Below are 27,258 nucleotides of genomic sequence, written 5' to 3' on the forward strand. Positions count from 1 at the left end.
TTCCTGGCACCCCATCCCTTGAGCCTTTGGAGAGGACATCTCTTCTCTGGGGTCCCCACTGAAATGGCAATATCAAGATCTCCCTGTCAGTTCCCCTAAAATTAAGTCTCAGGCGACCGCGTGGCCCAGCAGCTATTCTGCCAAGTCATTCATGTGATGTGCTGGCCCAGAGGGAGAGGGCAAGGCTCTTCTCCCTCTCGCTCTCCCGCTATCTCCGAGGACCTCTCAGGGCTGAGGCCCAGCGCCATCTCCCTCGCAGCTGCTGATGCATCCCTCTCCAAAAGATGCAGCAGCTCCACCTGCGGTTACATCTAAACGGGGGTTCCTGCTCACCGGGTGCACCTTCTTCATTACCCCCGCAACCCTCATCGAAAGCGACAGTGTGTAACATTGAGTCGTCTCCATGGCAACCGACAGGGTGTCACACCGACATGGGATTACGACTCCACGGCGTGGGGATTCCAGAGAAGGGGTTGCGGGCGGCGCCCCCCCTGCGCCCCAGACCCACACCCAAACTGCAGGGAAGGACCCCCTCGTCCTTCCCGCCTCGGTCCCCGGCCCCCAGCCCGACCTCTCCCGTTCAGCCGGCACAGTGAGGAGGAGAGGGGGGATGGGTTCTACGGGAGCCCCCCCAACCTTACGGGGGAGGATGGTGGCGGGCCCGGCGGCCCCGGCCCACCCTAGTCGCGGAGCTCGAGCCGGAGCCCGAGACCGCGCGGGGCGCGCTGCGCAGGGCCGGGAGCCGGGGCGGGAGCGGGCGGGCCCAGCGAGGGGCGTAAGTCCCACCTTCGGGGGCGGTGCCTGGCGCCGGGGAGTGTCAGGAAGAGGAAGAGCGCGGCCAGAGGCGGCGCGGGCGCGCGACTAGCAGGGCCCGGGGGCGAGCGCCGCGCGGGCCACCATGGCCACGGACGAGCTGGCCAGCAAGCTGAGCCGGCGGCTGCAGATGGAGGGCGAGGGCGGCGTCGAGGCCCCGGAGCAGCCCGGGCTGAACGGGGCGGCGGCGGCGGCGGGGGCGCCCGACGAGGCGGCCGAGGCGCTGGGCAGCGCGGACGAAGAGCTGAGCGCCAAGCTGCTGCGGCGCGCCGACCTCAACCAGGGCATCGGCGAGCCCCAGTCGCCCAGCCGCCGCGTCTTCAACCCCTACACCGAGTTCAAGGAGTTCTCCAGGAAGCAGATCAAGGACATGGAGAAGATGTTCAAGCAGTGAGTGCCCGCCCGACACGGTTCCCCACCCGCCCCGAGAGCCGGCCTCGGCTCCCGAGCCGCCGAACCCTGGACCCCGCGCCGTCCCGGGACCCGTGCGGCCAGCCGAGCTCCCCGATCCCTGACACACCAGGGGCGGGGACTCCGGGCCCCTTCCAGATAATCACGAGGCTTCGGGACCTCCTCCCTACCACGCATATGGGTCTGGGGACCCGCGGCCCCTGGCACGCGACCCCTCCTCACGGTGACGCTGCCCCCGATACACCGCACGCGCGCACGCGGAGTGGGGGACCCCGCGGCTCCTTCTAGATAAGAACAGGGGTCTGGAGGGTCCGGTTCTCTGGCCTTGTTAGTGATGCTTCTCCACACGCGCGCACACCGAGATTGAGGACCCCGTGGCCCCCTTTCCCCCTCCTCAGCTACTTGAATTCCCAACCCACCCCCCACAAACGCGGGTCTAAAACACCCACCCCACCCTCCAGCGCCTCAACAAAGGTGACCATTCCTTTCACTGGGGTCCTTTCATTTACTCTGCTTATCTCAGATCCCTCTCAACGTGGGTTCTGGGCCGAGACCCCTCCCCCGCGTCCCCTCCACTTATTCAGCATCTGCCAGCAAACTGTGTCAAAGACCCTTCGGCCCCTCCCACCTCTACCCTCATCCACTCCGTTAACCAGGACCCCAACCCTTGACCCTCAGGTGATCTCCCCAGGGAGGGACCCCTTCCTCCCTGCCCCCCAACTCGGCAGGTATGTACACCCCCCGCCCCGCAGCCACGTCCCTGCAGGGCCGAGTCCCCGCCTCCCTCCCCAGACCGTCCCTCCCTCCTCTTGCCCTCGCCACCCCGCTACACCCAGCAGCTTTGCAGTCACTGCCTCCCTGCTTTCTGTCAGAAGGCCCCATCTCTCCTTGCCTCCCTTCCCCCACTGCGTGCCCCCTTGCCTCCCCACGCAGGGTCCCTGACACCCCACACCTTCCTCTCTGACTTGGCTGGTAGCTCTCACCTCTGCCTTTACTCCATCCTTAAATTCCACACCCCATGCCCTCAGCAGGTTGGACAGGTCCTTCCTGGCCTCTGGGCTTCCCCCTCCCCCAACAAAAAAACTTTCAATCTCTGTGAAATGACTAGAGAGAAAGGCTTCCAGGTCCCCTTCTGGTCCAACCCTGCGTTCACCCAGTTGGAATTGAGATGGTCAGCCACGCTGCCCCACCCCGAGCAGCTGCGGGAGCCTGGGGCGGGGGTGAAGATACTCAGCCCGCCTCCCTTTGGTATTCTTCCCTGCCCACCTCCTGTTGCCCGTCCCCCCTGCCCCTGGCCCCTGGAGGGGAAAACAGCCCAGGGGTGTGATCTGGAGTAGATCTGAAAGTGGATCCAAAAGGTAGAACCGTCCTGAGGCCAAGTCTCAGGTGAGGGAGTCAGGAGGTCTGGCAGCCCAAGGTCGAGAGAGAGGGGTGCTGACCCCACCTTGGCTGGGACAGTGTGCCCGGGCCGCAAGCAGGAAGCCCGGGGCCGGGCGGAGGGTTTTGCAACCCCCCAGCTTGAGAAAGGCTCTTTCCCACTCCTCACTGCTTGCTGTGACCGCTGCTTCTGCATTTGGCCCCAGTGCAGGGGAAGAGGCTTTTGGTTCTCAGACCTGGATGGCTGGGAGCCCCATGTTTTTCCGAGGGTCAGCCTGGGGTGGAACTGAGTCCTTAACCCCACTCCAGGCCTCTGCATGGAGACCCCTGGGCCTTGAGAAGCCTGCTTCTTTGGCTCCAGGGTCTTGTCTGGGAGTTCTTCTCAAGTTTCTTCCTGATAAAAGACTGGCCCTATCAGGAGAGCAGGAGTTCCAGGAGCGCAGCCTCAATAGAGGGCAGTCGGAACTTCCTTATAGATTCTGCCCCCCGGGGAAGTACGAGGGAGATTATTCAAATGCGGCCAGGATCCCTGCATTCTCAGTGCCGCAGGACTAAGGAGCTCCTCCATTCCTCCCAGCAGCCCCATGACATAGAACTGTCACCACCGTGGCGCAGTTGGGCAGTCTGGGCACAGAGCAGTTAGGTAACTTGCCAAGAATACACAGCTCAAAAACGATGGAGTCATAATCTAAACCCAGGTCTGTGACTCCAAAACCCATGTTCTTCCCTGCTGGGTTTCCCGTCGCAGACGTCTGCCTCCACGCGGGGAAACACGCCCCGCCAACACCCGCTTCCGTGTGCATGGCTGATTTTCTACCACTTGGACCCACCACCAGAGTCCTCCTTCTCTTAGGCTTCATCCCCTCTACGCCCGCCAAAAAAAAAGAAGGAGCTGTTTGGAGAACCCAGACACACCAAATGAGCAGAGACTTGGGAGGCTGCAGCTTGGTTGGAAGGGGCGCGTAGCTAGGGGAATGGTCGTGAAGCTGCATCTGCAGAGCAAGCTCACTTTTTACAGAGGCTGTTTTGGCTGTTAGTTTGACGAGGGGTACTCTGTTGAAAATTGCGGGGAGCTGAACCCCTGGAAGCCCCCTCTTGGCACCACTACTGCTCGATGGGGTATTGGCAGGGGTGAGGGGGGCAGGAAGGGGTCAGGGAGCTTCTAGGGAAGGAAGTGCCACCGGCCGGGGGGCCCTGGCGTGGATGGAAGGCTGCAGATTTTGTATTCAAGGAAACAAGGCTTCACTGTGCCAGCCGAGCCCAGCCCAGCCGCGTCCCGGCTGTGAACAGCCAACAGACAGGCTCTCATGGAGGACAAAACCCGCGTTCTGCTTCTGCTGTCCAAGAGGTGCTGCAGCCTCCTGGGTCCAAGCAGGGCCCAAGGATCACAGCCGGGGCTCTGCTGGGACACTTCCACCCTGATCTGCAGCTCCCATGGCAGAGGGGAGGGGAGCCTGACCCCCCGGGAAGCCATCCACCAGAGCAGAGTGCAGGAGTTGGGAGAGGGCAGAGGGAGCTGAGAGCTGGACTTGTCTTAGAGGCCAGGAGCTGGGAAGTGGGGCTTTGTCGTGGCTCTGCCACTAAATTACCTAGTCTGCCTGCCCTCTCTGGGCCTCAGGCTTCCCATCTGTAAAAGGAGCCTGATGTATCTGATGATTCCCAAAGGCGATTCACCAATGACTTCCTTATTTCTGAGTGGTCCTGAACCCTCCCGGATGGCAGAACTGCCTTCCGGGGTCTTCCAGTTCATCCATTCAGTGATCATCAGCAGATACTTCCTAAGGATGGAGATGGAGGGAGAAGAGAGGGGGCAGCGGGAAGACAGACGGGCTCTCCGTCATCGCTGACCTCACGCTGCTGGTAGTTTCCATCTGGGAGAGACCTCTGGGGTTGTCACCAACGCTTCTCCCCCATTTTACAGAAGAGGAAACTGAGGCCCAGGAAGGTGGAGTGACATTCATGGGGAGGTTTTCAGTGGCTGAACCGGAGCATCCTTGTCTATACAATGGGAAAAGTGGTCCCTGCTTCTCGAGGTGGGACAGGGGGGAGGTGATGCACGCAGAGCTCTGGCACGGTGCCAGGCGCCTGGAGGCGCCTGGACTCTCAGTCCTTCCTCCTCTTGCAGCCTCAGGCTGCACCCATCGCCTCTAATCCGACCCTCTCCCCTCCTCTGTCTGCCCATCCATCCAGGGCTGCTCTGGAACCCTCCAGGCAAGGGGCAGTGGTGTGGACCCAGAGGGCAGCCACCTCTGGCCTGGCAACAGCCTGCGTGGGGCCCTGCGGGGTGGTGTAAGCCGAGACCTGCCAGAGAGGAAGGCAGCCATGTAATTCTGAACCTGCCGTGGAATCCGAGGAAGATGTCCTAGTTCCCTGCCCTGCCCAGCCTCGTCCCCAGCCACTTCATCTCATGACCCCTTGCGTCAGAGAAGAGGGGGGCTTCCCTCTCTTCTTGCCACCTTGCCCTCCCCTCCTCTCCACCCGCGCCGCCTCCCTGGTGTCGCCTCAGGCTGTTGCAGCTCAGCAGCACCACCCCCTCGTCCTTCCTGGAAGACTGTCTGGTGCAATGGTTAAGGGCAGGGCCTTTGGAGTCAGCCGCCCTGGGTTGGAATCCCAGCCTTGGGCCCTGGGGCAAGGCACGTAAACCCTTCTGAGCCCCGGTTCCTCACCCTGGAACAGGGAGAATAATAGAACCCACCTCACAAGGTTGTTATGAAGTGCCTGGCACAAAATAAGTACTTTCCGAGTCCCTGTCACCACCATCCCCAGCCCTGGTGGTGGTGCCTAGCACGGAGATTGCTCCACAGAAGCCACTGGCTGACTCCACTTACCCCCCACGGAGGTGCCCGGCCTGCCAGGCTGGCTAGAACCCTCTTGCTTTGGGCCGGAGTGACGGGGACCCAGCATGAGAACCTTCTTTCCCTCCTGCTGAACCGACACTTTGATTGACAGCTACATATGGCTTTGATAAATCACAAAAATGGGAAACCGACTTCATTATCACTTAATTACGTGGAAGGCAGGTGGCAGAAAAAAGGGCAGCGCAAACAGCAGCCCTGGGATGACACAAAACTAGGACTCCAGCGCCCGTCTGCCACCGCCCAGCTGGGTGACTCTGGACAGGGTGCTCCGCTTCTCAGAGCCTGTTTCCCCTGGGGCTGAAGAACCAGCCTGGTAAAGTCCTGAGGATTAAGCTTAAAAAGGTCCTGGGGAATTCCCTGGAGGTCCAGTGGTTAGGACACCGCCCTTTCACTGCCGAGGGCCCACGTTCAATCCCCGGTCGGGGAACTAACAAGCCTGAGGGTGCAGCCAAAAAAAAAAAAAAAAAAAAGTCCTGAGCCTTTGTAAAGAGCCCACCATTGTGTCTGGTCTGTGGGCTATTAAAAACATAGACGATGATTTTGAAAAGCTTCAAGTCCACTCCTTTGATCACATTTTATTAAGTTTCTGTGTGCAAGGTCCAGAGAATTAAGGGAAAAATAGAGTTCCTGCCCTCGAGAAGCTTAAAGTCTCACGGAGAGCAGTGGCATAGAGGGGTCTTTGGGGGGATAGAGAGGATGGGCCCGCCGGGCTGGAAACGGCAGGCTCCATTTCTTTATTTCTATGACGAGGAGTGGAAGTTCTCCTGAGGGATGCCATGCCGACGGCCCTCCACAGCCAGCCCCCTGCTGCCACGCCCTCTCCTAGTTAAATGGAGCCACCAGGCCCAGTTGAGCCTGGTGTGTTATTTCAGGAACTGAACTTCATCCTCACACCAGCCCAGTGAGGTGGGTGCTGTCATTATCCCCATTTGCCAGATGAGGAAAGCAAGGCTCGAGGTTATAATAAGTGGCAGGGCCAGGATTAGAACCAGGTCTGCCTACTGGGAGCTCCCAAGGCCAAGTGAGGGCTGCGTTTATGGCTGGGGGACAGGAGGAGTCCCAGAGCCTTGGCAGTGGTCGGGGGAGTCCTCTGGGGGTTCAGAGGTTGGGCCCTTCCCCCTACAGCAGCCAGGAGCCTGCCTTTCTGGGGAGAAGCCCCACCCCTGGGGAGGGAGGATTTCCCGAGCCTCGGGCCTGTCCTCTGCTCTCCTACTTCCCTTCTGATTCTGAGTCACCTCTCCTTTCCCTCCCCCCAGGGACTTTTGGTTCCCTTTTGGTTTGCACCTTCCGGCCTTCTCTCCTCTGTGCCTCTGGGTTCAGGGCCTGGCTCCAGCTGTACGACACCCAGCCCTGCTGCCTGGGGCCCTTTCTGCAGGGCCAGCGCGGCCAGGGGCAGAGTCGCCCTGTGGCCTCAGCAGGGACAGTCCCCACAGCCTCCAGCAGCCGAGTTCCCTCTGACTGCCCAGCAGCCTGCCCCTCGGCAGACTTCTGCTTTTCAAGGTCTCTAGAGAAACGAGGGTTCCGGTCCAGAAAGGTGCAGCCAGACGGAGCCGGGCCCAGGGACTCCTGAGCTGTGCGGAGACAGAGGGCCACTGTGGCCTCTCCATCCCAGGCACTTTGCCCCTTGTTTAATCCTGTCTCAACATCCTGGAAGATGGTCATCCCCCCTTTCATAGACAAGAAGACTGGGTCTCAGAGAGGTTTCCGTGACTTGAGGAGTGGAGACGACAGGATTTGAACTAGGGTCCTTCTGACTCCCAAGTCCCTTGCTCCCATGGGACCCGAGGAGAGCAGCACCGGCGTCACCCGGGAGCTTGTTAGAAAGCTCAGATGCTCAGGCTCCACCCCAGGCCTACTGGATCGGAATCTGCATTTTAACAAGGCTCACCAGGTGTGCGCATTAAGGGGTAAGAAGCATTGGGCCACCCCATAGCCGTCTCCCTGCCACGTTACTTAGTCTGGGCAGTGAGGGGAAAACAAGAGGGAAGATCAAGTTAAATAGTAAACACTGAGTTATAGTAGACATTCAGTGAATGTTCTTTGCAATCACTATTATAATAATTATTATTGTTAAGTGCAGGCAGGGAAGGAGGCGGCACAGGGGAGAACCGGGGGGAGACCCACTGCTGAAACTACATGTGGACGGAGCTGCCCTCCTAGGATGGGCTCAGCATGAGGTGCTTGAACTTGAGGTTATAGGACGTCCCCAAGTCCTGACAGCGCCCAGCAATTGCCATCAGCCTGGGGGGCCCCCACTTGATCCTTGGACTTGCTGGAAAGCTGTGGAGGAGGCGTGAGCAACCCCCCCAGCCACACACTCACCCGTATGCACTCACACACCCTCTCCTTGGCTGACACAGGGCAACAGCTCAAGTGTCAGACTCCGCAGATAGGACTGGAGGAAGTGGTGCGAGGCTGGGCTTTCCCCTCATGAGTCAGGCAGTCTGGGGGTGGGACAGTGCAGGAACGGACGGGCACTGCCGGCCGTCATCACCGAGCCTGTGGGCGTCCACCTGCACCTGCCTGTAACAGCTAGCAAGGCCAGAATTTCCCTGTTGTCCAGAACTTTCCTGCCCCAAGTGACCTGCCTTCCCATTTTGCAGGACAAAGAGTAGAGGCCTAGGAGCCTCTGGGGCCTCCCCAGATAGGATGGGGGAAGACCAGGTCTGTGAATGCTGAGAACAAAGCCAGGTGGGCCTGGGGGCTCAGTGGTCCATAAACACCACTCTCTCCAGCTGTCTGTCCTCCTGGGGCCCCCCGTGGGCAGAGGGGCCATCAGCAAAGGCCTGGGATGGGAACTAGAAGGGAGAGAATTGGGGTCCCCTATGCTCCCAAATCAACTGTTCCCACCCTCCCCTTGTGCAGCAGCTGTGATAACTCCTCCTCACTCTGCTATCAGACTGTACAGCACAGCTGGCGGGTGGGGAGGGTCGTGCGTGAGGAGCAACTTTCTAATAGTTCCAAAGCCAAAATGTGCTGCTTTGGGTAAGCAGTGAGCTTCCCATCCTTAGAGGTATTCAAGATGCCAAGCAGGAAAACTGCATTGTGTATCTGACCCTCATGAATGGCTAAATGAGGTGGCCTCCAGTATCCTTCCCAACCTGAGTTTCTTTGGTGCAGGGTCTGTAGGCATCAGGACATAGCATAGTAGTTAAAAGCACATGTTTTTCATCAGGTCAGGGTTCTGATCCCAGGTGTGCCCTTGTCGGCTATAGTCTTGGCCAAGTCACTTTCTCCCTGAGCCTCAGTCTCCTCGTCTGTAGTATGGGGATATTTATGCCTGCTTCACTGAGTTCCTGTGAGGATCTGATACAAAACACTTGGCACGGTGCCTGGCACATAGTAAGTGCCCAGCCAAGAGCAGCCACTAATGATAATATTGTTACGAAATGAGGGCAAGCCCTGCACACTGTAGGAGCCGGCCGCTGCTCACCCCCATATCTCCGGGTTATCATAACCGGGGGAGGAGGAGCCGTCAGCCGGATGGGACCTGCAGCCCAAAGGGGCAAAGTCTGCCTGGGTGGTGGCCGCTGCTCCACTTTCAAGGGCAGATGGGAGGGGATTTCGTCACCAGCATCCGGGACGGCAGCTGCTGAGCCCTCTCCGTTGAGAACTATTCAGGGGGAGGCTCAGGGGGAGGCGGGTAGGAATGTGGGCACAGCACCAGGTGCAGCAGCCTCCCTCCAATGCTGGAGAAAAGTGCTGAGCTCCCAGCCCAGGAGCTTTGTTGTCAGTCCTGCCAGATGGAACTGGCCCTCCCAGGCAGGCCCCAAGCCTCTCCTCTCAGCCCAGTCTCCCCCAGCCCTGCAGGCTTGAGAATCTGGGACCCTCCATGGGACCTCCTTCCCAAGAAGAAAGCAGGCAGGCAGGGAGGAGAGCTTACAACTTTGGGACTCTTGCTTTTCTCCAGCTGTGTGACCCTGGGCTGCTTGCTACCCACTCTGGGCCCCAATTTCCCTACATGACATGAAGGGGGTAGACCAGGCATCCAGGCGGATCTTGGGTACGGACTCTTTTCCTGGATCCTCTGAGCTACCTGCAACCTCAGCTCCAGCTCAGGGAGAGGGCTGAGGGAAGAGAGGCTGTCCCCAGTCAGGGATATATGCCTGTTTCCAAGCATCTTAGAACACCCTTCTCTCCTGGGTTGCCAGTCGTCCTCCTCCTGGTGGCACAGTGACAGTCTCCCCCTTTGTCACTTCCCTCCCTGTCAGAGGAGGAACAAGAGAGTAATCCAGGACCAAGGCTTCTCTCTCTCTCTGCCCAGCGAGAGAGCAAAAGATTCTGTCCTGCTGCCTCTTCACCTCCCCGAGTGGCGGGGTCCTTGAATCAGGCCTAATGGGGGTGGGGGAGGGAAGTAGGGGGACCTTCAGAGAAGATGCTGGAGGGACCTCTGGGTCATCGTGTCCACTCCCCGCCTCCAGGCCAGTCTACAACAAGCATTTCCTCCCCGCCATGCACCATCAGGACTGGTGCCTGAGGGAGAAATTGTATTTTTTACCATTATTATTCTCATTATCAACACCATTTTTATATTATATGTGCAAAGTACTTAACTAGTATCTGGCACATAAAAAGTTCTCAATAGCCACTATTCTAAAGAAACTGCAGGTTTCAAGCACGTACTATGTACTAGGCATTTTACATCCACAATCTCCTTTATCTCAAATCCTAAAGGTAGACGTTACCGATAATAATAATTTAGTAGTAGTAGTACTGTAGTTAGCGTGTAATGATTAAGTACTTATTGTGGGCCAGCCTCTGTGCCAAGAATCGACGTGGGTCATCTCAACTCTTGCCGCAAGCCGGGGATGGGTCTGATCTCCATGATGTAAATGGGGGAATTGAGGTTCATAGGGTCTTGGGACTTGAGCAGAGTCACCTAGCCAGCAGGTGGCAGAGCTGGGGTTTGGACTCAGGTTAGTCTCAGCAGAGCTGCTGTGAGCACAAACCTCCAGGGTTTACCCAGGAACCTGGCTGGTCCAATGACCCAGAGCCCACCCACGTCACAGCCCAGGGCACATGGTAGGTGTCCACTCCCCCGGGGGTCTTGCGGGAACAAGCCCCTCCAGTGTGGCCAGCCCCTGCATTGTCCCCCTGGGGGCAGGAGCCCGGAACCAGTAATTGATTGATGCTTGATTGACACAGGCAGCGGTTCACGCCGCGGTTTGAGCTGCAGCCCAGCCAGGCCTGGGAGCTGCCAGAGACCGAGATCCAGAGCCCAAGTTTCTGTCCAAGTTTGGACACTTTATCTGCACTTCCTCTGAAACTGAGCCACCCCTGGCTGCAGGAGTAACCCATGAGCAGTAAATAAAGCTGAGGCTCAGGAGAGGCAGGTGGGGCGGTAGAGAGAGTAGAGTGTGGGAATCACAGGGATGGGCGTCTGAACCCTTGGCCAGTGACCAAACCTCTCCAGCCCCTGTCCCCTAATCAGTCACATGGGGACATAACTCTGACACCCCCAGGATTGCTGAGCGCAGAGATTGTAAAGAGAAAATGCCTGGCACATAGTAGGAGCTTTATAAAAGTAACGAAGTCTCATGATAGTGCTGGTAGCTGCAGTTTCTGGAGCCAGCGCTGTGCTAAGTGCTTGTCACGTGTGAACGTACTCAGTCCTCGCAGTGACCTTACGAAAGAGTCACCATCATACCAGGGGTTCTCGGCCTTGGCTGGAGGCTCGATGACACAGTCTCCTGGAACCCAGGCAGTCTGCTCCAGCCCTGACATGTCATCATTGGAGCCCGAGTTCAGAAAGAGGCGGGGGCTTTGTCTTCCTCAGGGACGCTGAGGAGGGGCATCCGTGTGACTTGCCCCGGGAAAGACTGACTCCCTCACCTGGCCACGCTCTAGGGCTGCTCCAGTACCGGTCACTAAGGCTCATGCAGCAGCCACCCAGCCCCTAACCACTGGCAAACAGGCTCCAAAGATGGAAGGGGGGCGCTCCACTGTGCCCCCCACAGGGCCCCTCCAGCTCTAAGCGGAGCCTGGACCACGGGATCGTTGGCCTCCCTGACCCTCCCGAGTCCCACAACCCTCCACCACATCCTCTCGCATCTGCTTCCGCCTCGGCTGTGGCCACTGCTCCCACCCCGGCCCCTTTCACCCTGTGGTGGGGGAAAAGGTCTCAGGACCCTGTGTTCCCTGCAGGGTTCCCAGAGACCTATCTTCCCTGTGCTGCATCACTTCCAATCACTGACTCACTTGCTCGTGAACTATTTTTACCCCTTGCACAAATGCTCTGCTCAGCGCTCCAGGCAGATGTCTCTGTCCTGCTGGCAACCCCAGGACATGGGGGGGGGGGGCGCCCAGCAAATGTGCAGGTTTATGAGCCCTACTGATGTGGGGTAGAAGCCCAGCCCCTTCCTTTACTGCTGTGTGACCTTGGGCAGGCCACTTAACCTCTCTGAGCTTCCATTACAAAAGAAGGTTATTATGAAGATTAAGTAAAATAAAGTATGGAAATTTCCCAGCACAAAGAGAGATTTCAAAAAGTGGTTGCTGTCAGATGTCCATAGTCGTGTGAAGCTTATGTGTAATTAGAGATGGGGGAAGGGAATTGGGAAGCCCTGTAGAGGCCACAGGAATGAGATGTGTGTTTATGTAGGAACTCCAAGTCTCCAGGAAGTTTCTGGAACTCAGCCCCTGTATGTCATACTGCTGTCACCAGCGCTGCCACCCAGCCATCTTGAGGCCTCGGGGACTGCACAAGTTTCTTTAGGCTCAGAAGGCCCATTTGGCCAGCGCTGAGATGACTCTCCCCAGCCCACCAGGAGACAGTCAGGGCGGTTGCTTGGTTCGCCTGATAAGAGGCCTGGCTGGGCCGTGGGAACAGCACCCACATCTGCCATGCTGTGTGCTCCCGGCACGAGCAGCACCTCCCCAGCCAGGGGACGGGCCTGGAGCCCAGCTCTGACCCAAGCTCTTACCACAAGGAAGCCAGTCGAGTGAGCCGTTTAGACTCTGCCCCTCACCCTGTCCCTCTCTCTGCCAGGCTGTTGGTGGTAGGAAGAGAGACCTGAAATGTGCAGGGCAGAGGCACGGTCATCACGTAATCACTGTTCCAGGTCTTTCCAGCCACCCAGCTGGATCCCCGCCGCTCACTGCAGGCACCCTGCACAACTTGTTCCCAGAACACACCCCAGGCCACCTTCCAGAAAACTAGAAGTGGCCCCTCCCTCCTGTGACCTCTGGCCCTACCCTGAGACATGTGGTACCTTCTGCTTCCCTCCTGGGTGGGAACAGGGAGAGGGGGAGAGATGGAGCCAAGATGTCCCTCGAGTGCCTGTGGAGGTACCTGGAGATATTCAGTGAGTTCTAACATCAGGGCCTACCGTCCCAATCCTCACCCCCATGGTATTGTAAATTCTCCCTCCCTGCTTGTTCACATCTCATTCAGTAGAGAGGGGCTGTGGTTTCCGCTTCCTTGTGTAGCAGGTAAATTTGGCCAAAAGTTAGCACTGTTCAACATGTAGGAGGCTGCCAGGTCACGTGGTGAGCTCCCCATCATCAGAGGTAACCAAGCAGTAGCTGGGCCTCGAATCGGGATTCCATCTGGGCCGAGGTCCTCTCCAGCTGTGATAAGATGATGTGTTGGTGGGAGGTAACTTTTGAGCCCCCAGGCTTCTTTTACTCTGGCTTATGACCACCCTGGTCAGGTATGAGGTGGCAGGATGTCCTTAGGCCTCTCCCTTTGCGCTCACAGGTACGATGCCGGCCGTGATGGCTTCATTGACCTGATGGAGCTAAAGCTCATGATGGAGAAACTTGGAGCCCCCCAGACCCACCTGGGCCTGAAAAACATGATCAAGGAGGTGGATGAGGACTTTGACAGCAAGCTCAGCTTCCGAGAGGTGAGCCCCACTCCCCGTGGGGGGCAACACCGGGGGGTGGGGAGAAACTAACCCCTCTTTGTCACTGAGCGACTTTGTCTGTGAACAGCCACTGTTGAGTGGCTGAGAGTTGGCTGAGTGAGGTTTCAGCGGATCCTAGAACAGGTACCTGGGGAGGTTCTGAGATACCTAAGTGAGAAGGAGGCACATCCATTCCTTCATGCAGTGAGCACTTATGGAGTGACTTCTGTATACCTGACCCTGTGTGGGCTGTAAGAGTACAGAGAAAGGCCCTGTGCTCCGGGGGTCCTGGCGTGTAGAGGGGGAGATGCTCAGAGAGTGAAATAACAGGATGCTGTGATTCAGGAGAAGAGGGGACAGATGAAGGAGGGACATGCACTGCGGGTCCGAGAGGAGCCGGGCGCTGAGCCGGGTGACTTCACACTCCGAATCTCACTCAGGCCTCACTCTGAGACAGGAGCCACGAACCAGCCTGTTTGCTGGAGGAGGAAGCAGAGGCTCAAGGCCAGAGAGCAAGGGCACTGGTCCCCGGGCAGCATAGGGTTAAATGCCAGAGGTGGCCTCTGGAGAGTCAAGGCTCAGGCTGGGCCTTGGAGAACTAGCAGGAAGCACAGAAGAGGCAGGGCGAGAGAAGGGGTGAGGGAGGCGCCTGGGGGAGCCAAGTCCCAGGGAGGAAGGTGCGAGCAGCACACGATGATGGTTTGGAGTCCGGACCTGGGTTCAAATCCTTCCTCCATCGCTTTCTGGTGCTGAGATTGGGGCAGGTTTTTTCTTGCCTCTGAGCCTTCCTCGCTCTGTAAAACGGGCAGAGTCATGTACCTTTAGGACTCAGTAAATGGAATTTAGAGCGGATTGGTTTGGGGAACAGTGGAAACAAAAGGTAAGAGGTAGGTTGAGGCTTTTAACGGGAGCTGAGCGTGGGCAGAGCAGCCTGCAGTAGCCCCAGTCCTGGGGGGGGGGGGGGCAGGAGACAGGTCACCTAGCCTCCCATCGTACAGATGGGCAAACCAAGGCCCAGAGAGGGAGGGAAGCGACAGCCTGTGCAGGACACAGAGCATGGAGGACGGAGAGCCCAGACCTCCAGCTCCCAGGCCTGTGAGTACCGCCTTTCCGGGGAGGCCTGCAGCTGGCCCCGGGTGTGGCCAGGCTCTGGCCACTTTCCCTCTCTCCCTGACAACATCAGTGTTCTGTTCTCCCTGCTGCAGTTCCTCCTGATTTTCCGCAAGGCAGCGGCTGGGGAGCTGCAGGAGGACAGCGGGCTGCATGTGCTGGCCCGCCTCTCCGAGATCGATGTGTCCACCGAGGGCGTCAAGGGGGCCAAGAGCTTCTTTGAGGCTAAGGTAAGGAATGGGAGGAGGTGTGGAGCCCAGGGTGGGGTTGCCCTGACCGCCGCTTGAGGACAGGTGTGGCCGGGGTACACCGGGACCCTGAGTTAGCTCAGCACGTCCCCTTCCTGTCCCTGCCAAGACCGCAGACAGGAGGTGGGGAGCTGACGCCCCTCCTGGGTCGGTCAGGGCTCACGGCGCTCCTGGCTTCCGTCCCCTCCCATCCAGCCTGTGATCCTTTCCAGCTTCTCTTTCTCTCCCTGCCCCAGAGGTGGGTGAGGGAGGGGTGTGTACTCTTGAAGAGGTGACAGGGGCCACTTTGAGCTGCCCCAGCCCTGTACCCGGAGCCGCTACCCGCAAAGGACTGGGCTTTAAAGAGGGGGCCCGGGAGACAGGAAGCAGGCCCAGAAACACAGCACTGGATCCGGGGCCTCTCGGAGACACTAGCCCCGCCAGCCCCAGCCGGGAGGAAGTATGATGGGCCCCAGAGGCCACCGCCGTGCACAGTACCCTCCCCTTTCAGCACACGCTCAGATGGAGGGGACAAGTATGGTTCCTGGATCCTGCCCTCCCCGGGCCCCAGGGCCCCTGCCTGTTCTTGCTTCTCCCCCTCCCCATGTTAGCTAAGAACATTCCTTCTAGAGGCCTCCTCCCACCTCCCTCTGGGCTTCTAGGGTTGATGGGACGTTTCCGGGTTCATCAGTGGGACCAGGTGTGCGTCTGGGCTTCCCAGGACAGGGGACAGGATAAGAATAGCAGCTTCAGAAGCTCGCATTTACAGGACCCGTGCTCTGCAGCAGCTACTGAATATGTCTTCTCTCTTTCAATCCTCCCAACGTATCCATGAGGTCGCAGTTATTGAGCGCCAGGCTCTAAGTGGAAAAACTGAGGCTCAGAGAGGGGACTGAAGTGCCTGGCCCAGGACCAGGCTAGTGGGAGGCAGAGCTGTGTGTGCGTAGGGGAGGGGGACAGCGGAACCAGAAGAGACCCCGGAGAGAGCCCCCTCCGGCCCTGAGCCGCCTCTTCCCCCGACCCCACCCCAGGTCCAGGCCATGAACGTGTCCAGCCGCTTCGAGGAGGAGATCAAGGCGGAGCAGGAGGAGAGGAAGAAGCAGGCAGAGGAGATGAAGCAGCGGAAGGCGGCCTTCAAGGAGCTGCAGTCGACCTTCAAGTAGCGAGGCTGCGCCCCACCGCCTGGCCCCGGCCCCGGCGCCCGGTCCCGCTGGCGAGGGTGGCGAGGGCCGGCAGACCGAAGGCCAAGCCTGGTCCTCGGCTCTGTCTGAAGGGACCGTGCGAAAAAGCTACACATGTCTGTGAACGAGCCGGCTGAGGGGTCTCCCAGAGCGGCCCGGCCTCTCCCCGCTCCCTTCCGCTGTTCCTGAGGCCCTGACACCAGCCGCCTCCCTGCCTGGCCCAGCCCTCCCTGGCCAGTCCTGCACCTCTCGCCTCCTGGCCGCCCACTGCCTGCTCCAGCCGCTCTGCTCCCGGCTCTAGGGCGCCCCTGCCGGTGGGCTGCTGCACACACACTCCTCTCCTCCCTGTGCCTCTCGCTTTCCACCTCCTCCTACCCCCGCAGAGACCACCTGCCCTTAACCCACAGGCTGCACTTGCCCCTGGGGCCCTCGAGCGCCCCCCCTTGATTGGGGGAGCAACAGATGGCAAGAATCGTGGCCGGCCCCATAGAGCTGATTGGTGGCACCCGGGCTCCCCATCACCAGCACCTGTTCCTCTGGCCCTGCCTCCTCTCTCTGCTGGAATCTATCTTGGCGAAGGGACCCAGGCCCCTGGCACCCCATGCTGGCAGGGAGACCCCAGCTCTCTGGGGCCCAGCCAGGCAGGGTGAGGGGGCAGCTGTGCCAATCTACCTCACGGGCCCACACTCTGCCGGCCATGCCATGGATTGTGGGCAGGGAAGGCTCTGGGGGCAGAAACACCAGTCCCTGGTTCCCCCCGCCCCTTTCCCTGGCCCAGAACAGCCTGAGGGTCTCTGGAGAGAGGAGGGTGGGGAGGAGGGATTGGCCCCTTCATAGGGAAGGAAACCAGCACGTCTCCATTCTCCAGGAGGCGTCCAAGAAGTGCTTTAAGTGGTTTGCACGGACCAGGTGGTGGGGAGCAGGGGGCCTGGCTCGGCTCTTTCATGCCATCCTTCCCCAAGTGACATTCACCGCCTTGTCACCAGCAACGGGACCTGTCCTGTCACACCCACCCCCTGAGGGAGCATGGGGAACCCAGCCCTCCCCGTGCCCATCCCCAGATGGGCCGTGGCCAAGCCTGGGCCACCGGCCCGGCCCTACGCGGCTCCCGATGTGCTCGCTCACGTGTGTGCGTGTCTGTGTGTACGTGCGTCTGTGTCCATTGCTGTGTCGTGAAGCTGTGCCCGTCCCCCAGTCCAAACAAGTGAATGGCCACTGAGGCCACAGTTATGCAACTTTCAGTGTGTGTTGTGACAGCGTCACTGCTTTTTAAACTCGGTAACTCTTTATTTTAGTAAAATGCCCCAAGAGTCCACAAAACTCCTGTTGGACTTGCAGAGTTGGACTTGCAGAGGTTTTATTTTTTTGGCCTTAGAATCTGCAGGAATTAGGAGGTACTGACCCCAGTGCAGCAGCCTTGGCCCTAGATTGCGTTTGCCTTAGCGGATATGTTTATACAGATGAATATAAAAAGTTCTTTTTCTTTTGGCTTATTGCTTTTTTTTTTTCTCTCTTCCCTTCTCACCAAAAAAGAAAAAGGAAAAAAAAAGAAAAAAAGGCTACTTCTTCATTCGGTGGTACGATTATTTTTTTTAACTAAAATAAGATAAAATTCTATATTCTTATGTGTGTGTGGTTCTTGTTGGGGTGAGAGAGGGGAGGGGCTGGGAAAGGAGCAGACAGGATGAGGTCACATGGGTGCTGGGACAGCACTGGCTCAGGTGGCTCCCATGTCATTTCAGAAGCCAGGGAGAAGAGGGGCTCTTCCTAATGGGAGGTTGAGTTTGATGTTCGCCTGCTGTCACCAGGGGCTAGTCTAAGCTCTTTACATATAACAACTCATTTCATCTGCACAGCCAGCCCAGGAGGGGGCTGGGGGTGCTGTGTTATTCCCAGATAAGAACAGAGAGACCCAGAAAGTCTCCCAGAGGCACACAGGCAAGCGGGGCAGCTCCAGGCTGCTCGGTCCACAGCTCGTGCCCCTACCCATGCAGCCGCCCTGCCTGGCAAGTTCATTCAGAGGAGGTCGTGCACCAGGGGTGACACCGAGGCCACAGGGATTCTGGATTGAGGCACCCTAGAGCCCCCCAAGACTCTCTGCCGCACTCAGAGACACCCCAAGCCTCCCCCGCAGACGGGTGGTTGGATGAAAGGCAAAGAGCCAGGTGATCCCTGTGTAGTTTTGGACAGGTCAGGCTCCCGCTGGGTCTCAGTCACCCCATCTGTTCAATGAGAGGGTCTCAAAGTCTTCCCAGCCCTTTGGTTTCCAGGTAGGATGTCCCCCGTCTGTCAAGTGCAACCTGAGTTGGGGGTGCAGGAGTTTGAGATTAGGCTGGGCATCGCTGCCCCCGGGTGGACATGGGTGGTATGACAGCAGCCAGAATGCCTTCCACCTCTGGCTTCCTCACAGGCCCTGCTTGGAGAAGGCTGCGTCCTTGAAGTGTATTTCCTGAGAAAGGCCACTCCCACATGCCACCTGGGGCCTGAGATGCCACCATCATTAACATCGCATGTTGGGTTAAGCGTCGCCCTTCAATTGCCTTCCCAAGGGCAGAGCATCAGAACCCCTGACATGCTAGCAAAAGGGTCTCAGAACTGAGGGACAGAGGATACTGACAGGGAAGGGCTAAAATTCAAGCCCCAGAGCCCCCGCCCAGCTGGCCCGGCGGTGGATGTGGGCCTCCAGCCCTCGGAATGTGAGGGACACAGGCCAGCGGTCCCACGCCAGGCCCTCCACCATCAGATCCAGCTGAGAGGGGCCCCAGCCTCAGCCCGCACAAGACCTCCCACTCCCAGCCCGGGCAGAGGGCACGGGAGGAATAAGGAGGCCTGAAGTGATTCAGGGACCAGGAGTGGGAAAGGGAGACGGCTCCTCAAACCCTGCCCAGGTCCCGTGCTCTCAGTGAGCCTTCCCCCCGCCGAGTCCCGGCCCCCATCACCAAACACTGAACCCCTCACTCAGCCCCCAAACCCTCTCTGAACACCCAGTACTTTCATCTGGCTTTGAGGAGAAACCCTGCCAGCCCCCAGGCCTGCCTCCTTAGTGGGTCCCACCCAAGATGTAACACTTGCCACCCGAAAGTCCTGTCCCAGCAACTAAAAATTATGGGCCCCGGGCAGTGGCACCTGCCCTGTTTCTCAGGCTCTCACCAACAGCCTCCCTGCTTGACTCCCAACCTTGGCATTGCTTCTCCTGGCGTTCCCCTCCCCTGAGCCCAGCCTCTGCCAAGTCACCCATGGTTATTTTTCCAGCACAGTCTGGCCCTGAATGGCTGGGGGACATTAAGTGCCCAGATCCTGGGAGGCCCTGCTCCAGGCCTTGGAATACACGAGCTTCAGTGGGATAAGGATGGGGGTGTCCGGCATCCTCACAGTCTCAAGTCCTCACGTTCGTTTTGGACATGGAATCTGCAGAGAAGCCACCCTTTCCCACCTGCCCCCTGTCAAGCTCCCACCCAGAACTAACCTCTTCTCGTTTGGGGCTCCCAGCTCTTGGCCCAGAACACTCCAAGGAATACTTATCACCCTGCCAGGCAGGGAGGTCCAGCGGTGCTGAACAGGGTCTTATCCTCTCTGTGGCCCCAGCCCTAGCACAGCGCCTACGCACCGGAGCTGCCCAGCGAGTCTGGGAATCCTCTCTGTGGCCCCAGCCCTAGCACAGCGCCTACGCACCGGAGCTGCCCAGCGAGTCTGGGAAGAATGAAGGAAATGAAGGGCTTCTGTGTACCTGGTAAGTCAGTGCCTCACAGTCTGGGCAGGCAAGAGTCACAGCTTTAAGTTAATCCAACACCAAGCCCCCTGCCCTCCGATCACAGCAATCCACTCCCCCAGGGCGCCCTTCTGCAGTTATTCCCAAGTCCTCCTGGGGCTGCTTCTTCAATCTTGGTGGCCAGAAAATCAGGTCAGCCAACTGAGTGTCACCACCATAACTTTAGGCATTTCGAGCCCCTGGAGTGATGGCGTCCTCTGGCCGATGGCTCCCTGCACCAGGGCCAGGTCAGGAGGGGCTGGCACTAGCCGTGCGCACGCGCAGAGGCAGCTCCCACCTCTGCCCAGTTGCTCCCAGTGAGAGCACAGTTTTCTCCCTGGCTGCCCCAGGGCACAGCTAAAGGCATCTCCAGGGTCCAGAGCAGGCACTCATGATGATCCAAAGAACATTCCCCAACGTCTCTCTCAGCCATTCAGTTGTACAGAACCTGACATGCGGAGGGGCCACAGCCAGGGCCAAATCGTCCATCAGTACGGTGGGCCCAGTGCCTGGAGCCCACAATAACTTTAAGGCCCACAAAAATGTTTTAGTTTCTCTTAAAATTGGCAGGAAAAAAAATGAATAGAATCCAAACTGGATTATACTAGTCTTTATACCCGCACAATCATAAAACGTAAAATTCTTAATATTTTTTGGTGGAGGAAGGGGCCCACAAAGGCAAAAGGGCTCAGTGACAGTCCAGATTCAAGCTTTCTCATGAGAACCAGATGACCAACAACAATAATAATAACAACCAACATTTATATAGTGCTTGCCCTATGCCAGGCACTCCTCACAAAAACCCTATGAGGCTGGTACCATTTTTTAATCTCCATTCTATAGATGAGGATGTGGAAGCACAGAGAGGTTGAGTCACTAGCGCAAGGTCACACAGCTAGGAAGTACCGGCTCTAGGTTTTCCGTCCTTTGGGAATATGGTCCAACACTAGGCAAAGCACTCAACATCCCATCTTCAGCATCTGAAAAAGACTAAAGTGACCTCAGTTTTCTCCAAGTACAATTGTTGGTGCTGTCTTACATAAAGGACCTCAACTAGTAAATGTCTCAAAACAATGAAGTTCCCCTAAAGCTGATGCTGTCTGCACCTTCCAAAGCAGCCAGCAACCTCCCTCTCCAAAAAGGTCAGTTTCTCTGTGAACATTCCAAAAGAAAAAAAAATGAATGACTTTTTATCTGGTACCTCACTACCTATGTGCCTGTGCACTTGTGGCTACTTCTATGTCGGGGTACATTTTGAACATGTGGCTCATGGCTCTGAGGGTGACTGTGTTTATAACGGAATGCTTTCTATGTATGACACTGGTGTGTGTGTGTCTGTCTGTCTGCCTGTCCCTGTATGCTTGTATATCCATGGGTTTGTACACGTGACTGAGATGGGCGCCTAGACCTTGCTGTCTCTCTGTGTGTGTAAATCAGCAAACTCCCGTTCACAGAAGCCCAGCTAATCATTTTCCCAAGTTGTTCAAGAGAAACTGAGGCCACAGAAGTTGCCCAAGGTCCGGGGTCCAGCAAGTCACTGACTGCGACAGCAACCAGGCGTCTTGTCTCCTGCCCCCTGAACCCTGGCGACCCCCAATATGTCCCTAGCTCAGCCTGTATCTCTTTACGATGTCAGTCCCCAGCCCAGGGTGACCCTTTGCAGAGTTTGGTGACCAACAGCTCTGGGTCTGAGGTGTGGTGGGCAGTAGCCACTGACCATCCTCTAGAAGGCAACAGAAAGTTCTCGCAGCCTGTGATCCCCCAGACACCCCAGTTCTGAGGCCTGAGGCCATCACCCCTACACACACTCCCTCACACTCCCTCTCTGCTGTTGCTTTTTCAGTCAAAACTTTATTGATTTTTAATATGACCAAAGTAACACACACTTGTTTTTAAAAAGGATTTAAGCTGTAAAAACGTGTGAGTTAAGAGTCCTCCTCTACCCCCAGCTCACCACCATGACCGGCAGGGTGTGTAGCGTTCTGAATTTCTTTATTAGGAAATAATTCCTAATGGGACCAGTGGGCCCAGCTCAGAAAACAACTTCCTAGGAGCACGAGAATGAGTCAAAAGGGGACAAAGAGGAGAAGTCGGGCCTCAGGACAAGTGGGTTAAACCAGATGCTCCGAGAGCCAGGCTGAGCCCAAACTGCTGGGGCTCTAGCTGGAACTTCTGGGCACACATCACAAATCCAGATCTGCACTCGACCTTGACATCCAAGTCATGGAATTTTAGGACTGAAAGGAGCCTGAGAGTCCATCTGGTCCTACCTGCCCATTTTAGAGACGGGGAGACTGAAGACCTTGCTGGGAGACAACTGAGCTGGCTCCAAGTAGGAACTTAGCCCACCAAGCACCTCCCAGGATGTGCCAGCGCCTCAGCCTTCATCCACAGCCTGGGGAGGAGGTGCTGGAGAGCAGGGGGTACCCCAAGACCAGACAGTATTAGTTGAATAAGGGAGAAAGAAAAGGACAGGAAGCAAACAAAGAGCTATAAAGACAGAGAAGGAAGCGGTGCATCACAGGAGTTTGCAGCCCCAGACTGAAGTTAGAAGCACTGACTTCAAATCCTGGGTCTGTTGTTGCCCAGCTGTGTGACCCCGGATTGCCCCTGACCCTCTGAGTCTCAGCTTCGTGAAGTTTAATTAGCGGACAAGAGTGTCTACCGCATGTTGTTGGGAGAATTAAGTGACTGCAAGAGGTATTGAGCATGGCACCCGGCACAGTAAATGACAACTAAAAAAAAGGTCAGGCCAAGCAGCGTGGCAGGGCCCCCAAAACCTGCAAATGTCAGATTTGCTCTGTCTCAGGGTATTTGGGAAACCCATGCCTCCAAGCCAGCTCCAGCTCCTGCACAAATTAAACAGTAACCAGCCAAGGTCAGGGAAAGGGCCTTGACAGAACAGGTTTCTCCCAAGGGGTGGCTCAGCCTTGACGAGGTGGGCCCGCCCTCCTCCTGCCTATAAGTGCGGGCCTGGTCACCTCGACGGCCACTCGATCCTGAGCACTCACAACATGTTGGGCGTCACAGTCTTCACAGCTGCCAGACACCCCGCCCTCGCCCGGGGGCAGGAGCCTGATAAGCTGCTTTTCTCAAGCACACACTCCAGACACTGGGCTAAATAAGCTACTCCCATCCAGTAACTCGGTTCATTCCACAAGTATTTACTGTGCGCCTACTATACGCCAGGGAACACAGCAGTGAGGACACAGTCTGTGCTCTCAGGGAGCTTATATTCTAGTGGAAGACAGAGTGACAGACCACTCAACAAGTAAATATATAACAAAGCAAGTGGCAAGGAAGAAAAAGAAAGCAGGAAGAGAATAAAAAGTATGAGGAGTTCTATTTTAAATGACGTGGCCGGGGGAAGATCTCTCTTGAAAGGGGATGTTTGAGCAAAGACCTGAAGGAAATAAGGGAAGACGTCATTGGTCTGGGGGTAGGGTGTTCCAGGTGGAGGGAACAGCTAATGCAAAGGCCCAGAGGAGGGAGCCCACTTGGTACGTTTGAGAAATAAAGTGGAAGCCGGTGTGGCAGGGGCAGTTTGTGTGAGGGGAGAGGAAGAGGCGGTTAGAGAGGCATGCAGGAGAGAGAATGCAGGCCAGCAGCAGTGTGGACTAGTTCATCTTCACAGCAGCCCTGGCAGGTGAGTTCCAAGATTATCTCCACCTTACAGGTGAGAGAACTGAGGCCGAGCCTACCCACCTAGCAGTCAAAGTGGACTTGACTCCAAGACCAGGGTCCTTACCCCGTGCCCTGGGAAGGGTCAATGGGATGAACACTCCCTTCCCCCAAACAAGTCCCACGGTGGCCCCAAAGCTGGGTCACTAAAGACCCAACTTCCCCCTCTACCCCACCGGCCAGTGGGGGCAGGAGGCCACCCTGACCCTGTCCCCTTGCTCTGTCCAGCAATACCCTGACTTACCGCGTGGCCCTGGGGAAGAACAACCTGGAGGTGGAGAATGAGGAAGGCTCCCTGTTCGTGGGCGTGGACACCATCTTTGTCCACCAGAAGTGGAACTCCTTCCTCATTCGGTGAGTGCCCAGCTGGCTGTCTTACAGCCCCCTGGGAGCAGCTCAGAAGAAGGAGCGGTCCCTGAGATGCAGCCGGAGCCTGTCCCTGGACCCCATCCTTATCCTGAACAGCCAACAGGTGATGGCTTTACACAAAATGGCAAAACGCTAAGTGGAGATGGACACCCCTCCAATACCCATCACTGGCCAAGGGTCTCTGGAAAGTACACAGGGAATAAGGACCCTGAGGGTCCCACAGTATATTACCTGAAGTCTCTCAGCCAGAGGATGAGCCAGCACTCACCTTTATTGATGTCTACTGCATGCCCACATTGTAATAAGCAGCTTACATGCCATCTCTTATTTAATCCTCACAACAGCCCTAGACAAGGAACCGAGGATCAGAGAGGTTAAGGAATGTGTCCCAGGTCACACAGCCCAGTACATGGCAGAACTAGAAATCAAACCAGGCTCTCTCTAAGGTTGTCCATTTTCATTCTGGCAACACGAAAACATTAAAAATTGCATCCGCAAGTGTTTTTATCATTGTAATTTCCAATTTGCTTAGCTGAATTTCAGTTGATACATAACCTTGCAGTGGTTCAGAATGCTTCTGCTCTTGTCTCCCCTCTGTTAAGCCTTTCATGTTGTGAAGACATAAGGTGGCGTGGGATGGAGGGGAAGAAGCTACACCTACAGGAGCGGGTGATGGGTTTAGAAGGCAGATCATTGCTCCTCCGGCATCTCTATCTGCCAGTAAGAAGCTGGAGGTCCAGGATGTTTACAGAGGATCCCTGCTCACCCTTGGCCCGACTCCCAACTCACAGCCTGGGTCTCTTAGCATTGGCTTGGGGGACCAGGCCCTCCTGCCATTCACCACCTCCACTTTGGATTCCAGCAATGACATTGCCCTTATCAAACTGGCGGAGCCCGTGGAACTGAGTGACACCATCCAGCTAGCCTGCCTGCCAGAGGAGGGTTCCTTGCTGCCTCAGGACTACCCCTGCTATGTCACTGGCTGGGGCCGTCTCTGGAGTGAGTATGGCCCCTGGCCAAACACAAGTGTCTTATTGGAGGAAGCAGCTCCCATGATAAGCACACCACCCACATTTGCCCACCACTTTCCTTTTTGCCTTAACATCGTCACATCTTTTTAAACTTTGTAATAATGGTTAATATTTATTAAGCATATACCATGTGGCAGACGCTCTAACAAGTGCATATAAAGGGTGTTATAAGGATTAAATGGACTAGAATTTGTCAAGGGCTTAGAACAGGGCTAGGCACATACTAAGTGCCATGTAAGTGACTATTAAATAAATGAAACTAACCATTTTGGGGTGGGGGATTAGATCTTATGTTATACCACATGCCCAAGTAAATTCCAAATGAATTAAAAGGTTAAATGCAAATAAGTGAAACTACAGAATACTTAGATGAAAATGCAGATCCTCTAAAATTTGGGAAATTTGGGGTTGAGAAAGACCTTTCAATGTGTGACACCAAAGGCAGAGAACTACAGGGAAACCATTGGCAATTAAAACCCCAGAACCCAAATTTAAGATAACTCAGTGGTTATTTCTTAAGGGTTTTCTATGGGTTGGTTCTGCCTTCCCTGCCCTTAGAGGGGTCTCTAACCCAAACAGTTCAGGACCATTGGCTCAGAGTCTCGCCTCTCAATTAAGGGCCTGTGTGTGCGTCCCTCAAAGTCTATCCAGAACTCGCCCGGTCCTGTCCCAGCCCCATCCAGCCCTCTGTTCCCTGAAGGCCTGGGCCTGGGCTGGGGCTGAGGCTGTTTGGGCTGACCGCCCGGTCACCACCCGTTCTCTCTCCAGCCAACGGCCCATCGCTGATGAGCTGCAGCAGGGCCTGCAGCCTGTGGTGGATCACGCCACATGCTCCCAGAAAGACTGGTGGAACACCATGGTGAAGGACACCATGGTCTGCGCCGGGGGTGATGGCGTCATCTCAGCCTGCAACGTGAGTGTCGAGGCGCTGCCCCACGTCCCTACCGCAGGTGGCCAGATGGAAGGGGGCAGTGAGGAGGGCAAAGGAGTGAGAAGTGGGGAGACGCCACACCCTCTCCCTGGGGGGAGACTGAGCCCCGGCTGGGCCTAAGAGGCTCAGGAGAAACTTGTCACCGTCCCTCTTCCCCTCCCCCACCAACACTGTGGCCAGAGCATGAAAGCTGAAAGTGAATCTGAGTCCGAGTCCCAGTCCCCCCACTTCATAGCTGTGTGACCTTGGGCAGGCTGTTTGATCTATCTGAACCTCAGTTTTCCCATGCATAAAATGGAGCGATAGTAAGCACAGGGCTGCTGTGAGGACTAATTGAGTCTAACACAGGTAGGAGAGACCTCGGTGAAGTCCGGGCACACGTTCCTTCATACCATCAGCTCCAAAGGTCCAGGGAGACGGAAGACTCAGGGAGTCTGGCACAGAACGAAGAAACATCTAGGACAATCAGGGACTGTCCCGTTTTCAAGCACACGAGCCTCTCCCCACTTCCATTTTTTTCACTTTCCCGGGTCTCCTACACGGCTCCCAGCATCCTCATCCCTCTGGGCAGCTCAGAGTCTTAGGCATGGTGACCTGAACAGCTAGGGAAACCAAGGCACAGAGTGGGTTCCCAACATCCCAAGATCACACAGCAAACCAAGACCTAGTCTGACACCCCAAGGCCCCCCAGAATAAGGCCAAGTTACCCACAAACCACATTTTCTCTGCCTCCCTCACTATGGACACGCTGAGGCCCAAACAGGGGTTAGAGGCCAACCCACATGCCCCGCCCTGACCCTCACCTGCTTCCCGAGCCTCCCTCTGACACCCGCCCCATCTGGTGCAGGGGGACTCGGGCGGCCCGCTAAACTGCCAGGCCCAGAACGGCTCTTGGGAGTTGCGGGGCATTGTCAGCTTTGGCTCCGGGCTGAGCTGCAACACCCTCAAGAAGCCCACGGTGTTCACCCGCGTGTCCGCCTACATCAACTGGATCAACCAGGTGGGTGCGCCTCCCCGCCCCCCTTCTCACCACCCACCCCTCACCCTCCCTCGCCCTTCCTTCACTCACTCCCCTACTCACTCTCTCTCACTCCATTCACTCACTCACTCCTTCAAGATGTTTTGATCGAGCGCTTATTGCATGCAGCCTTGAGTCAGGGGCAGTGAAGGAAAAGGTCATTCACTTCCCCACTCTTTCATCCATTGGCTTCAGCAAATGCTTCTGTCCCAAGCCCAGGCTCCCCACCAGGGCTCCCAAATGTGAAACGTGGCCCCAGCACAGTAGAAGGGGCGGCATGGATGGCCATCTATATTTTGAGGGTGGGGGGACAGAGAGTCACCCTGGGCTGGGGGCTTCCACCCTGGGAGCAGGAGGTGTCCTGAGCTCACCTGCACAGTGGTTGGAATTGCCGAGAGGGCCAGACCCCTTGGGCAGAGGCAAGCCTGGCTTGTCAAGGCCCGGGGCTGCCGGCCATGTTCCTACCCTCCCGGCAGAGCCTCACCCCCACCCCCACACCCAGAGTCCCTCACTCTGTTCTCTGCTTCTCCAGCACTTACAGCTGTGATTCATCCCTGGGAGCCAAGGCTGCAAATCCCGGCAACCACAATAAACCTCCTTCCCCCTCAAGCGACCTGCGTTCTTGATTTGCGCTTCCCCTGCGGGTTCCCGGGCTC

General features: G+C 57.0%; 2 protein-coding genes across 2 annotated transcripts; both read left to right on the top strand.

Moving 5' to 3' along the window:
* The first annotated feature begins 827 nt into the window (after nucleotides 1–827).
* On the top strand, nucleotides 828–17,449 carry EFHD2 (EF-hand domain family member D2). The gene is made up of 4 exons (XM_068538941.1): nucleotides 828–1,203; nucleotides 13,159–13,306; nucleotides 14,512–14,646; nucleotides 15,675–17,449. Exons 1-4 carry the CDS (start codon nucleotides 899–901, stop codon nucleotides 15,804–15,806), a joined length of 720 nt encoding a protein of 239 aa, XP_068395042.1. The 5' UTR covers nucleotides 828–898; the 3' UTR covers nucleotides 15,807–17,449.
* A 4,487-nt stretch (nucleotides 17,450–21,936) lies between these two features.
* Nucleotides 21,937–27,209, top strand: CTRC (chymotrypsin C). Its single transcript, XM_068537500.1, is given in 7 exon segments — nucleotides 21,937–21,995; nucleotides 23,482–23,607; nucleotides 24,485–24,621; nucleotides 25,422–25,433; nucleotides 25,436–25,566; nucleotides 26,432–26,584; nucleotides 27,135–27,209. Coding segments are annotated over 7 exon segments (633 nt in total). The 3' UTR covers nucleotides 27,150–27,209.
* Nucleotides 27,210–27,258: the final 49 nt, after the last annotated feature.

The sequence above is a fragment of the Eschrichtius robustus genome, chromosome 3 (genome assembly GCF_028021215.1).
Source record: "Eschrichtius robustus isolate mEscRob2 chromosome 3, mEscRob2.pri, whole genome shotgun sequence".
NCBI lineage: Eukaryota > Metazoa > Chordata > Mammalia > Artiodactyla > Eschrichtiidae > Eschrichtius > Eschrichtius robustus.